Source organism: Recurvomyces mirabilis, assembly GCF_035927965.1.
Source record: "Recurvomyces mirabilis strain CCFEE 5264 chromosome Unknown scaffold_17, whole genome shotgun sequence".
Lineage (NCBI taxonomy): Eukaryota > Fungi > Ascomycota > Dothideomycetes > Mycosphaerellales > Teratosphaeriaceae > Recurvomyces > Recurvomyces mirabilis.
In genome coordinates, this window is record NW_027041951.1 from 52,891 (window position 1) to 65,749 (window position 12,859).

The 12,859-nt window shown below is 54.8% G+C and overlaps 5 protein-coding genes across 5 annotated transcripts; 3 read left to right on the forward strand and 2 right to left on the reverse strand.

Moving 5' to 3' along the window:
• Positions 1-624: 624 nt before the first annotated feature.
• On the forward strand, positions 625-3,834 carry LTS14_006550 (uncharacterized protein; the record flags this gene model as incomplete). Its single annotated transcript, XM_064839246.1, has 1 exon — positions 625-3,834. One exon carries the CDS (start codon positions 625-627, stop codon positions 3,832-3,834), a length of 3,210 nt encoding a protein of 1,069 aa, XP_064692988.1.
• Positions 3,835-4,290: 456 nt separating this feature from the next.
• On the forward strand, positions 4,291-5,526 carry LTS14_006551 (uncharacterized protein; the record flags this gene model as incomplete). Its single annotated transcript, XM_064839247.1, has 1 exon — positions 4,291-5,526. One exon carries the CDS (start codon positions 4,291-4,293, stop codon positions 5,524-5,526), a length of 1,236 nt encoding a protein of 411 aa, XP_064692989.1.
• A 32-nt stretch (positions 5,527-5,558) lies between these two features.
• Positions 5,559-6,833, reverse strand: LTS14_006552 (uncharacterized protein; the record flags this gene model as incomplete). Its single annotated transcript, XM_064839248.1, has 1 exon — positions 5,559-6,833. One exon carries the CDS (start codon positions 6,831-6,833, stop codon positions 5,559-5,561), a length of 1,275 nt encoding a protein of 424 aa, XP_064692990.1.
• Positions 6,834-7,982: 1,149 nt separating this feature from the next.
• LTS14_006553 (uncharacterized protein) lies at positions 7,983-9,087 on the forward strand (the record flags this gene model as incomplete). Its single annotated transcript, XM_064839249.1, has 2 exons — positions 7,983-8,532; positions 8,726-9,087. 2 exons carry the CDS (start codon positions 7,983-7,985, stop codon positions 9,085-9,087), a joined length of 912 nt encoding a protein of 303 aa, XP_064692991.1.
• A 282-nt stretch (positions 9,088-9,369) lies between these two features.
• On the reverse strand, positions 9,370-12,851 carry LTS14_006554 (uncharacterized protein; the record flags this gene model as incomplete). Its single annotated transcript, XM_064839250.1, has 2 exons — positions 9,370-12,718; positions 12,805-12,851. The coding sequence occupies 2 exons, from the start codon at positions 12,849-12,851 to the stop codon at positions 9,370-9,372; spliced, it is 3,396 nt and encodes a 1,131-aa protein (XP_064692992.1).
• Positions 12,852-12,859: the final 8 nt, after the last annotated feature.

Consider the following 12,859-nt stretch of genomic DNA (forward strand, 5'->3'; position numbering starts at 1 on the left):
GACCTGTTTCTAGACGACTTTGCCCCTCCTCCTGGTTTCTGACTCCTCCCGAGCCCACGGCACAGTGCAGGTGTTGCCTTGAAATGTGACCTATCACTGCTACACACAAAGAAAGTGCTACGAGTCATTGGATCGATTGCAGCCTTGTTTCGCGCCTCATCCTTTCTGTCCCGTGACAAGGTGCAACCTCAGAAGTAGGTACTATGTAAGCTGGTAAGCTGCTGGTGAGCGATGTGTGAGTAGCTTGTGCGTGACCTCGCAGCTACACCTTTGACCTGCATACTCCTTCCCCATGAACAGAGACTGCGATATTGATGTTCACGTACAGTCCCACAGCGGTCTGATTGATCGCGCTGCACTGCCTAGCAAATACTGGTGGCCGAGGGAGGCCAGATTAGGATACTGAAAGGGCATCTGTTGACAACACCTCTGCAGCACAGTCGACCACCAAGAGGCTGATTCAGCCGTACCCACAGGCAGCTGCATGTCGCATTACAATCACTTCCCTCCTTGTTCGGCTTTCGTTGGTGAATCAGACAGACAACCCGCGGGCCGCCGCCACAGCATCTCTTGAGCTTTCCACCGTCACTAGGAACACCTCTCCGAACAGTCAGCCTGGTCAGCATGGATTTCGATGATTTAACAAGCCGCAAACGCATGCGACTTGCCGACAACATCGAATCACCACCATCGTCAGTTCTACCAACACCACCACTGCAAGACCTGCCACACAGCAACGGTGTCTACTCTCCACCAGATCAACACTCGATCGCTGAGCCGATCGAGACTATTGACATGACAGGTATTACACCCACCACGATGACCCCAGCGCGAGAGGTCGTGAAGCACTTCTGCTCCTTGCAGTGCGCATCTTGTGGTGCGGGCCTCACTACGAATCACGACAAACTCATCAGCAAGCAATTCGCGCAAGAAATTGGCGCCTGCCAACGCAAGCCTACGACTATCTCCGCGCTCGTAGATGCAGCGCAGTCTGTGGATCCCGCCATCCTCATCGGCCTCCGAGTCGCGTGTGTCAAGTGCCACAATACCCACACGTGCTTCGGATGTGGCCGCCAAGTCGCACAAACGAGGAACGGCGCAGAAGGTGATGGGATTTCTTTGGCTTGGCACTGCGACAAGGCGCGATTCATGCTAATATGGTTCTTCCTGTATGGGTACGACTGCACAGCAAAGCATGAGAATCCCAAAGCGAAGAAGGAGAGCACTCCAGTCAAGAAGAACGATCGGAAGAGTGGCCGTGGTTCAGATCGTGGTCGAGGATCGTACTATGGCAGAGGCGGTCGAGGAGGTGGCAAAAACGCTCGAGGAGGCGGCAATCCTAAGGGTGTTGGCTACGGGGGCAACGAGTACTCGGAGGAGTATGATGATGGTCTCGGAAGTGTGTTCGACGAGTATCCATCAGAGGACGATGATGACATCTCAGTCCCCGAAGCCACAGAATACAAAGCTGAACTGGAGCGTGATCAACCGGAGCTGTGGGCCTCGTTACAGCAATACAAAGCGAGCTCTGGACAACACCAGAACTATCACAGCATCATCGGAAAGATGCAGAACAATCTAGGTGATCATTCAGCAATACCCAACCCTAACTTTTCGAAATCTGGATTTGTTCTTGGAAGCAACCCCAGTAGCGCTCCACCACCGCCTCTGAGCCATGACACGCCGACTGTTCTGCCCCCTATCACCTCGCCTTTCTACCCGTACTCATATACCGTCCCACACTATCCTCAACCACCGCCCCCTGGGATTTTTTATGGTCCACAACACACGCCAAATGTCACCTTCCATGGCCCTAACCACCCACAACATCCTGGCGTTTGGTCGGACTCGCAGACTCCAGAGTATTGGGGTGCATACCCGGGGATGCCGCCTCCGCCGCCGAAGCCTTCTACTGCGAAGATCATGGAAAGTGCGCAACTGAAGGAGGTCGCAAAACAGCAGTTGCATGACGAACAGCAGACTTTTGAGAACGAGGTCATGGCAAAGATTCTGGCCGAGGACGCGGAACTAGACTTCTCAGACCCTCCTTCACACATGCACGCCCCATACTTCCGCAACCGCAACCATCGCACGGCAGCGCCAATCTTCGAAGATGCTGATGACGTACTCACGAGTCAACTTCTAGCTGTACTCGTGCTTCTCCTTCCGAATACAGACAAACGAGAAGTGACAGCATTCGATCTTCAACCGCCGGACGGACTAATATCGATTCTACAGCAATCTTCTCTGCTCGATAGAGTGGGTGAACTACTTCGTAACGACTCCGTGGAAGATGCTGCTCGTCGTGGTGGTCTGTACGAGATCGTGCTACGCTTTGTGAGGATCATCTCTTCTCATCACAGCTTGAGACAATCATTGTTCGTCTCAAAACGTGCAAAGCGTGTCGGCAATCTCACGAGCACTGCGACAACGTCGAGCACAGATACTTCTCCATCCTTGCTGTCTTGCATGGATGGCCTCGTCACCCAAGCACGAATGATCACGAAGCAAGCTGAGCGAGACCACTCGGACTTCGCCACCGATGAGGGTCAGCGTCTCCTGTGGATCGCGAACAGCATCTGTGAGCTGGCGGGTTCCTTGGCACCGCCTTCAGAGACACAGTCTGCTCGGCCGACCACGAAGACATCAACGGTTGATCTCGCCGCATGGTCGAGAGAGTTCGGAGTGCTCGAAATTGCCGATGACACTATCATCACATCTCACACATATGGCAAGGATGCCAGCAGGCTGGCAGATACCGCTCCAGGTCGTATGCGAGAGCTGCTGAAGGAGATCACTCGTCTCAAGACTGGTCTACCACCTGGCATCTATCTTCGTTACGGAGAGTCTCGTATGGACATCATGAAGGTTCTCATTACTGGACCAGAAGACACGCCATACGAGAACGGTCTATGGGAGTTTGATGTCTTTGCCGGTCCAAATTTCCCGAATGAGCCGCCGAAGGTGTACTTCCGCACGACTGGAGGAGGGACAGTGCGTGTGAACCCAAACCTCTACGAAGATGGCAAAGTCTGCTTATCGCTACTGGGTACATGGTCCGGCGAGCCTTGGCGGCCTGGTCAGTCGACACTACTGCAAGTCCTGGTCAGTATTCAAGCCATGATCTTCTGCGACGAACCACATTGCAACGAGCCCAGCTACGAGAACGAGCGTGGAAGCGACAGAAGTCGTGACTACAATCGACGTGTCTACAGCATGACTGTCAAGCACGCTATGCTCGAATGGCTCAGCCCTGGCATCAAGTTCGATTCTTCGTACCGCAATGGTAGGATGCTGGGAGGTCCAGGTGGACATCGGAAAGACGCGAATGTCACGGCAAGCGATGGGATCTGGAAGGATGTCGTCAGCAAGCATTTTGAGGCGAACAAGGAGAAGATTGTGAGTACGGTGGCGAAATGGTGCGAGGATAAGCCGGCACCGAGGCGTTATAGCACGAGGAGTCGAGGTCATTCCCATGCTCATGCTCATGTTCACGGTCCCGGCCACATCCTGGGTGGCCCCACCATCGACTTCACCGGCGCTATGCAGCACCCGCCACCTCCGATGCCCCCACCTTATCATGGGTACCCTGCTATGGCGGGCACGTACCAAGGGTACACTGCCCAGAGCACTAGCCCTCCTCCACAAGGTACCTTTACCTTTCCATCGGCCTTGGGCTCTGCACAAAGCATACGCCAAAGTCTACGAGAGCCTGCGAGCGTGCCTAAGGAGGTGAAGCAGACTACAGAGACAGATAAGCCGGTCGATCTTGTGGAGAGGTTGAAAGAGGCTGCTGTGGAGCTGACGAAGACTGCTGGACCTGTGATGTGGTGAGATGGCCAACGATGTCCAAGGACATTACAGCGCGACGGATAGCTAATGGGACTGGATCGGGGATGAATTACTGGCCACGTGGACCAACACCGTTCACACGGAGTTGAAGTGGAGCGGACGTGATCACACCCAGATTTCTGCGGCTGCTGCCGACTAACTCAGATATGATGATGGTCGCCTTTTTCTTATGATTCAGTGCTCGTGGCAAGGAAAACTTGCTTAGTATAGGTAATTTACACAAGCATTCTTTTTACACAAACGTTGGTCGTCGCCGTTATGATCATGTGACTGTGAATTTGCCAAGACTGTTCCACTTCTAGCTCTTCGTACCGTGGCTGCTCTCTCATGCAACATGCCGCCATCTCGCCGCCATATACAAGTCCCTTGTGGCTCTCCTAGGCCATACGATGCGTTTGCGCTAGATCCTGTTGTCGTGTAGCTCTCCTAGAATACGCGATGCGGTTACTCAAGACAGAAACTCTAGAGTTCGTGGACTTCACTCGTCCGCCACCACGATATGCGATCTTGAGCCATCGATGGGGCAAGGAAGAAGTTTCTTATGCCGACTTTGCTTCCAAAGAGAGAGAAGATTGTCCTGGCTGGACCAAGATCATCAGATGCTGTCAGATGACCAGAGAGCGAAAGTATCAGTATGTCTGGATTGACACTTGCTGCATCGACAAGCGCAGCAGTGCCGAGCTGTCAGAGGCAATCAACTCGATGTGGGACTGGTACTCGCAAGCCGCAGAGTGCATTGCTTATCTATCAGACGTACACTGGTCGTCGGACTGGGCGCATATGTTGGAGAGATTCGAGCGCAGTGAGTGGTTTCGCCGTGGCTGGACACTCCAGGAGCTTCTGGCGCCCCGAATCGTGATCTTCTATTCTTCCGATTGGCGCGAGATCGGCGGGAAACGCGACGTGACGATCCTACCAGTGATCGTGAAAGCTACGGCTATACCTGAGAGCTGCTTGATGGCTGGCATGATCATACATACGAAGTGTGTTGCCGAGAGGCTGAGCTGGGCCTCTAAGCGGAGGACTACTAGACCAGAGGATATGGCTTATAGTCTACTTGGTCTCATGGGAGTGAATATGCCTCTGCTGTATGGCGAGGGCTCTAGGGCCTTCTTACGACTCCAACAAGAACTCGTGCGGCAGGTTGATGATGAGTCCATCTTCGCATGGCGTCATATCTCGCCACCAGCCGGTCTGATGTCTGGCATACTCGCACCTGATATCAGCCTTTTTGCTACTTCAGCCGGTATCAGGACACTGCGCAACGACAGGGCTCCCATCGCCATAACAAACAAAGGTCTACAGATACAAAGTGCAGCAACCTACGTCAAGCATGCCGAGATTGCTGACCTTTACGTGTTTCAGCTGAACTGTGAATATCCAATGGGGCTGGAAGCTGGCACCTTGCAACATGCTCGTTGCAGTATCGCTATACGTACAGACGACAATGGGCAGTGGTGCCGTGTGCTCACTTCACGCCTTGGAGAGCATCTGGAGCTAATGTTTCCGGGGCTGGAGAAGGAAGAGTTTTCTCAGTTAACATTCTTCATACGGCTTTCCCGATGGGATAATGTCTACCAGCCAGTGCTGTCGTTGTTGAACAAGGCCAGATTGGCGTGGCGCAGCAAGCGAGCAGATACTTGGTTCCTAACTGAGCTACCACGTGCAGCATGAATCTCGCTACTTTACATAATCCCTTTGAGAGATTACAACACCCCGATTTCCTCGCAATCTATATACGCGCAGTCAAGCGATCGCCAAACCGGACGCAGCAACCTCATAGTCTGCAGACTGCCCATGGTGAACGAATCGTGACCATACACTGCCTTCGCCGCAGCTGCTGCGGTCGACTCCAACCGACCAGGGTAATGGTTTTCAGACCAGGGCTCTGGAGCATCTGGATGGGTAGACAACTCATGCATTATCGCAGTCATGTGCTTGAGATCATACCAGCCCTGCAAGCGCTTGTCGCTGCGTAGCAATGAGATTGCCTGCTGCTGATAGCCTGTATTCGTGGTCTTGAATGCGAATAGTATCAAGGGTGGGCCTAGACCAAGGTCGATAGAGAACGCTCGCTTTCCGTCGCCGCTGTCCCAAGCATGGCCGGCGGCTGGGTCATTTGGAGTAATGTCACTATCTGTTGCAATGCTGGCCCAGCGAATAAAGTGTCCCGCGTTGTCATCAAAAGACGAGGCACAGTGCTCCTCGTCGCAAGGGTTGATCTGTATATTTTCGTCCAGCAAGCATTGGATGGACAGGTGCTGAGCTCTTAGTACTGCCACGGTCTTCTGTCGCCTCCGATCCTCTACGTTGGGATTGGCTGACCACACACCTAGCTCCGATTCCAGTTCCAGCATCGCAGACAGCCATCTGTCGCACATGACACGCAGGAGCTCTCGTCGTCTGATATGCGCTTGTGGCACATTCGTCGTATAGCTGATCTTGTATGGAGCCGTCTCAACCATGGCGGCGAATGCGGTGCCGAGGAGCTGGTTGAGGCTGTATTGCGCGTCTTGGATAGTTGAGAATTGTGTAGGGAGATGAGCTGACTCTATGGCGTTGGTGTCGCCTGGCAAGCCAAGGCCAGTCAAGATAGGCAAACGTTCGTCGTTGAACGCAACAGCGTGTACTTCCATGGCAATGAAGGCTCTGCTTAGCATATCGAAGTCGTCCTGCTCTGGTGACTTGATGTCACAGGATTGAGAGCTGCTTCGATAGAGGCCGGCTGACCATGACTTGACAATCGCTGCACCCATGTCCAAATGCTTCGTCGCTTGATCGGGGGTCCCACGGAGTAGCTCGCAGCAGATCAAGATTAGGCAGACCAATAACACATCGGCTTCTGCGGGTGCGTCCGAATCGGCTATGTACTGCCTCAACGAAGAGATGGCCTTGTTGTATGCTTTCGTGGATTCCAGTGAAGGCTCTGCCATATCCGACAACGACCCGGAACCGGGAGATGACACGAACTCCCAGTGCATAGTGCTCAGCCCCACTACCGCATTTCGGATGACTGGTATGCTCATACAGCGCTGTGGAATTACGTACGTCCAGATATCCGAGACCAGGTACCCGTACATCTCCCCTGCAGCATATTGCGTAAAGTAAGCAAGAGCTCGGCGCTCTGAGGTGCTGAGGCCAATGTCAACTGCGGGTCTAATTAAGCTTAAGCCGCTGCCGTCCTCGTCTGAGGAGCCAGGGGTCCGACTTCCTCGAGCTCGTCTACCATTGGTGTGCCCGTCAGGTGAGGGGAGTGGGTAGCTGCAGGTCCAGTCGCCGGTTGTGCAGCGCTGACAGGACGGCTTCGCCTCGTCACATTTGAGATGACGCTGTCGGCAGACAGTACAGCCGGACTTCGATCTTGATAACCCGAAACGTCTGCCTGGTCTAGAGGCTTCTTTCGCCGGCATGGTGGAGGGTCAGTACTGTTGCCTTGAGTTCAGCTATCGTGTCTGCAGAATGTATCGCGTAGAACAATTTCAGTACTAGACGAGCCAGCCATTGAGAGGATACTTATATCCACGCCATCAATATGACTGCCTACTCGAGTCAGTCTTCGCATTCTTGCTAAGCCGCGCAGATTTTGTCATCTGTTTCGCGAAGCGGTATTGTAAGGCTGCAGATTGAACAAGTAATTGGAGCCGGTGCTAAGCCTCATAGGCTATTTATCTGAATTCCTTGGCGCGATGTGATTGGCTGCGCCGTCTAAGTGCGTCTCAGTATAGATACTTTTGGGGGCCGATATTTGTGCTGCTGAGACAGCACACTACATCAATACGAACGCCAGATCGTACTGGCATCCTTCTACCTATGATGGAGTCAAACAGCTACAGACACGAGATGCATCCTCGATGGCTTATAAATACCACCTCAACACGAACGACACATTCTTGCTGTTCCACTCATTGTGCGAGTCGACCTTTTTGATCGGACATCCTTGCCCAATGTCCTCCCGTACAAGCAGAAACAGGAGAACAATGTCGCCGCTTCACTGCTTGTTAAGCACCGCTCTAGCCGCGCCATCACACTCAGAGCACAAATCTGCAGACCTCCCTCTGACATCCGTCGGCTAAGGTCTCAGCTACCATGTAGCCGTCCAATTCGGCTCAGAAGGCAACAAACAGTTCCAGATGACCGTCGACACTGGCAGTGCCGACGCCTGGGTCCTCGGCTCCGATTCGCAATGTCTCCAACTCGCACCGAACGGCACGACCGTTCAAGCGAGCCGTGATAGCTGTCCTAGCGGATCAACAACCTTCAACTACCCGGGCAAAGCCACAGATCACGGCTTCGAGGTCGATGATAGTGTATGGTTCGGCCAGAGTCTAGGAGCCGGCGACACCATCGGCACATTCAGCTACGACACCATGAGCTTTCCAGGCTGCGGCAGCCGCCGCGACAGTCTGAGCATCCCACACCAAGAATTCGCAGTAGCCAATACCACCATCGGAGCAGTCCTCGATGGTTTCGCAGTCGGGATCCTAGGTTTCGGCTACCCATCCATCACCTACCAGCACCCAAATACCCTGAGTATCGACGAGGTCCTAGCCGGGAACGCCAGTCTCTTCGACGATAGAACAGCGTATCCCACCGTCTTCGAGAGCCTGGTGGCAGAGGGAATGGAGCCGTATATCAATCTAGCACGAGAACGTACGCCCTTCGACCAAGCCCAAGGTTTCGGTAAGCACATTCACCCCATTTTCCACGACCACCATGGTCCCCACATCTCCACTAACCAAACCCCACCCAAAAGGCGGCTACCTAACCCTAGGAACCCTCCCACCGGTACCCCACGGCCTGTTCATCAGCACCCCAGTCGAAATAACCTCCACCCTCCCGCTAACCCTCACGAACAACACCCTCGAAATAACAGAATGGACCCTCCGCATTCAATCCCTCACCTACACAACTCCCTACGGCACAACAGTAACAAACACCACAAGTTTCCAAGCCGTAGTCGACAGCGGGCAGAACCTCAACCTCCTCCCCTTCGAAGCCGCGAGGGACATAAACGCCGCTTTTGACCCCCCGGCGACTCTGGTCGAGACAACAGGCTTCTACACCGTACCCTGCAACGCCACTCCTCCAACCCTCGGAGTCACAATAGCAAATCATACCTTCGCCATCCACGCCCTGGACATGATCTGGTGCGACGAAGCCGGAACATGTTATTCGAGTGTCGTGCCCGCGACGAATGACGCACAGCAGGGGATCTCGCTGGAACTTCCTCGGTGATGCATTTCTGAAGAATGTCGTCGCCGTCTTCGATGCCGGGAAGGACGAGATGAGGTTTGCTGAGAGGTTGTGAGCAGGCGTGCTTCCGATCGTCACGAAGCAGAATGTAAGGGTGGCAAAGTAGGTCACACCAGGGAGCGGGGACCTGAGGTAGAGTATCAGTTGTCGGTGGTATATACAAGGGTATCTCAAAACACCAAACGCCTGGCAACCATCCCCCCAGCACATCTTATGCATCTGTACAACTCTCACTATCCTCGGGAGTCCTATCCTGTCCATCCCTCACACCACAATCAAATTCCCAATCGGAACCCCCATACTCTCGAACCAAAACCTCCTCTTGACCGCCAATCCCGTCTCACCACCAACACCTCCACCTCTCACGCCCTCCCCATCCTCCACAACCAACCCCCCATCTTCCCCAAACATCCCTATCTTCCTCGCCGCGCCCTTCAACGCCCTTACAGTCTCCTCATCCCCCTCAACCATAACCATAGCAATACCATCTCTCCTCACCAATCCCGACGGTGATCTCTGCACCTGATCCAACAACGGCCGTATCAACCCCTCTTTCCCTCCCTCAGCCCTCTCGCCCTCGGAAAGGCTTTCGGGTGTGGAGACGACGATGACGAGTTGTAAGCTCTCGGGTCCGGGGCCGAAGGTGGGGATATTAGCCAATTTATCGTTGAACGCGCAGCCGCCGCGGAGGAGGATGAGAATGGTATTCTCCTTCGCGACATGGGCCGGTAGTCGGTGGTCGCAGAGTGTGCTGTCGAGGAAGAAGATTGAGGTGAAAGGCAGTTTGCCGCCGGGTAGGGTCAGGGGATCGCTAGCGCTTTCGAGGGAGGCTGGGAAGGGCGCTGCGCCTACGCCCATGGGAAGGATGGCGGGGATGACTACGCGGGCGAGCCTGGTGGAAGGGTTCTTGTTAGCCGAAGACGGAGGCGTCGGTGTCGGTTGCGAGCCGAGAAGGGAAGCGAACATAGCCTCCAGACTCGTCCAGAGTCCCGAGTCCACAGTCCCATTCTCCATCCCCTCCACCCCAGCATCTTCGATCTCAATATCAATATCCGGCCACTCCAGCTCCACATCACCGTCTTCATCAAGCACGCCATCCCCCTCCGTCACATCCGGCCCCCACTCAGTATTCTCTCTTCCCCAGACCACCGTATCCACCACCAAATCCACCATCTCCAAATCCTTAACCCTTGTAAAATGCGGATCCACCGGACTAACCCTCTCCAACGCCTCCCGGGCAACCAAAACCTTCTCATCCCTGCCAAGCGCCCAGTTCGCAATGCCATGGATCCTGAATTCCGAGCCTGGGGCACTGTTCATACCCGGCGTACCGACAGCGCCGCCAACAACATCCGCAGGCGAAGAAGCAGCCGGAGCCAATGCGACGTGCTTATCCTCCCGCACCATGTTCAGCCGGACATGACTCAATGAGTTGACAAAAACGCCCTCTAGTACCTTCTGCAGCGCTCCCAGCGCCACGACCCCCGGCGCACCACTTTTCCCTTCCCCATCACCACCAACCCCGCCACCACCACCACTACTACCCTCAGCCGCACCCACGGTCCCCAAATTCGGAAACGTCAAGGTCGAAGTAACCGGCGATCGAATCGGACTACTCCTCCCCTTCACGGGGATCAAATCCCTCGGTAATGTCCAAGGGTAGAAAGTATAATTCGTCGGACTCTGGAGATCCTGTAGTGTAGTCCCCGGTCCGGAGCTGAGGTCCGCTGGGTCCTGGAGTGGTGCATTGAGGGGGGTGCGGGAAGGGTGGATAGGGACGAGATGGAGTTGTGCCAGGGAAGCGGCGTGGAAGAGGTCGGGGCGGGCGGCGACGTTGCTGATGGTTAGGGGGATAGGCGGTGCGGGTGCGGGACAGGTGGGGGCCGGTGGTTGTTGCGGTCCCGGTGCTTCGGCTGTCGCCGCGTCCACATTCCGTGATGCGGTCTTCGTCGTCGTTGTCGACCGACCTGCTCGCACGCCTTCACCGCCACCCCCACTACCAGCCTTCCTCACCCTCTTCGGAATAACAAGCGGATGCCCCTCCGTAGAAAACACCACAGCGCCATCCACCCCATTCAACGGATGCCCCTCATCAAAAAGCAAAAACAAATACTTGACCGTCTCCCCCAAGAAAAAACTCTCCATCCGATCCATCTGCTCCCCGGTCCCCACATCCGCCAAACTAGCCCATCCACACCTCGCCCAGCACCTCCGTCTCACATCCCTCAGCACCATCTCCCCCGTATGCAAGAACCAAGGATCCCGCGTAGCCTGGAAAAGATACCAAGTACTCTCCACGAACTCCGGGCGCCCGGCCCAATGGCGAAAACTGGGGTCGACGAAGGAATTATGCGCCATCCATCTCTCCGGCAAAGCGGCGTAGCGGGTCCAGAGAGCGGCGTAGGTTAAGTGGGCTTCGATCGCTTCTTCCAGTTCGCCGGCTAGGGTCAGGAGGCCCGGGTAGTAGGCTGATAGGTTGTCGATCCAGGTATAGCGTGGTGCGCCGGTGAGGAGGTCGGATTGCGCGTAGTATGGGTGTTGGGAAACGGAGGCAGGGCGGTAGATGTGGCGTTTGATCGCGGCGTGGGAGTCTTGCCAGGCGGTGAGGAAGGCGGAGGAGGAGTCGTTGGGTTGGTTGTCGTCTGATGTGGTTTCGTTCGGCGTGGCGGGAGGTGAGAGGCCGGAGAGCAGGATATGGCTTTTCAGCGCATACTCGAAGAAACTGTCGATCCCTGCTCCGATACCTGCGAGTGGCGGACTAGTCCACATGCCACTCTCGGCATCGATTCCACCGCCAATTAACCCCAACCCACTTCTCCGCCGCCACACAGCCCAGAATGCCCTCTTGGCCAGTCCCTCGAATCTCATGTCCCCAGTTAGCCGACTCAGCGTAGCAAACTCCAGCACCAGACTCCCAGCTCCAGCCGAGCACGTCTCGGTGATCTCGCGAGGATCGGAAGAAGTACCATCCAACCGACATACCCCCGCCTCCGAGTCGCGATAGAACGGGATGCCGTGTCTCAAGTTCACCCTCGGATAGGGCATCCCAGTCGGTGTGTCGAAAGCCGGGAGTAGCCTCTCAGCCAGATCATGCGCGAGTCGTAGGAGTTGTCCATCATACCTCAACCCCTTCCACTTGATCCTGCCATCCTTGTCCGGTGTAGGATCATATCCTCGAATCGGTAAATCTCCAACCGCGAAAAGATGCGCGCTGAGTAAGCCACCTACACCGCGGATATTCGTCTCAAACACCTGGACCTTACTATCCAGATGGAAGGCACATGCTCGAGTCCCACAATCTCTCCCCCCAGTCTTCTCATCCTTACTACCATCCCCATACAAGTCGACCAACTTGCTCACCCCGCCCTGAAACTCCATCAAAGCATGTTTCGCATGTCGTTCATCCTCATCACTAGCCAAGATGGCCAAGGTAGACAACGAATCAATCAGCGTGACGCTGTAATTACCCAACACATCATTCAACCCGATATCCGCCGGGTTGTCCCGATTCCGGGTCTGGGGTTGGCAGGAGAGGGGTTTCAGTTCGTCGTCGGGGAAGGCGTGGAGCATGTAGTTGTCGTATCCGTGGTAGAAGAGGTGGCGGGTGTCTGCTCTACACATAACCAATCACTTTTGTCAGTATATATTTCTTGCTCACGTGCTCGCGATAATATATTGTTAGGTATGGCATTTCTTTACTTTAATATCTTGATCTCGTCATCGGTCATGCAGTGGGCGGGTGTCATGAGGAGTG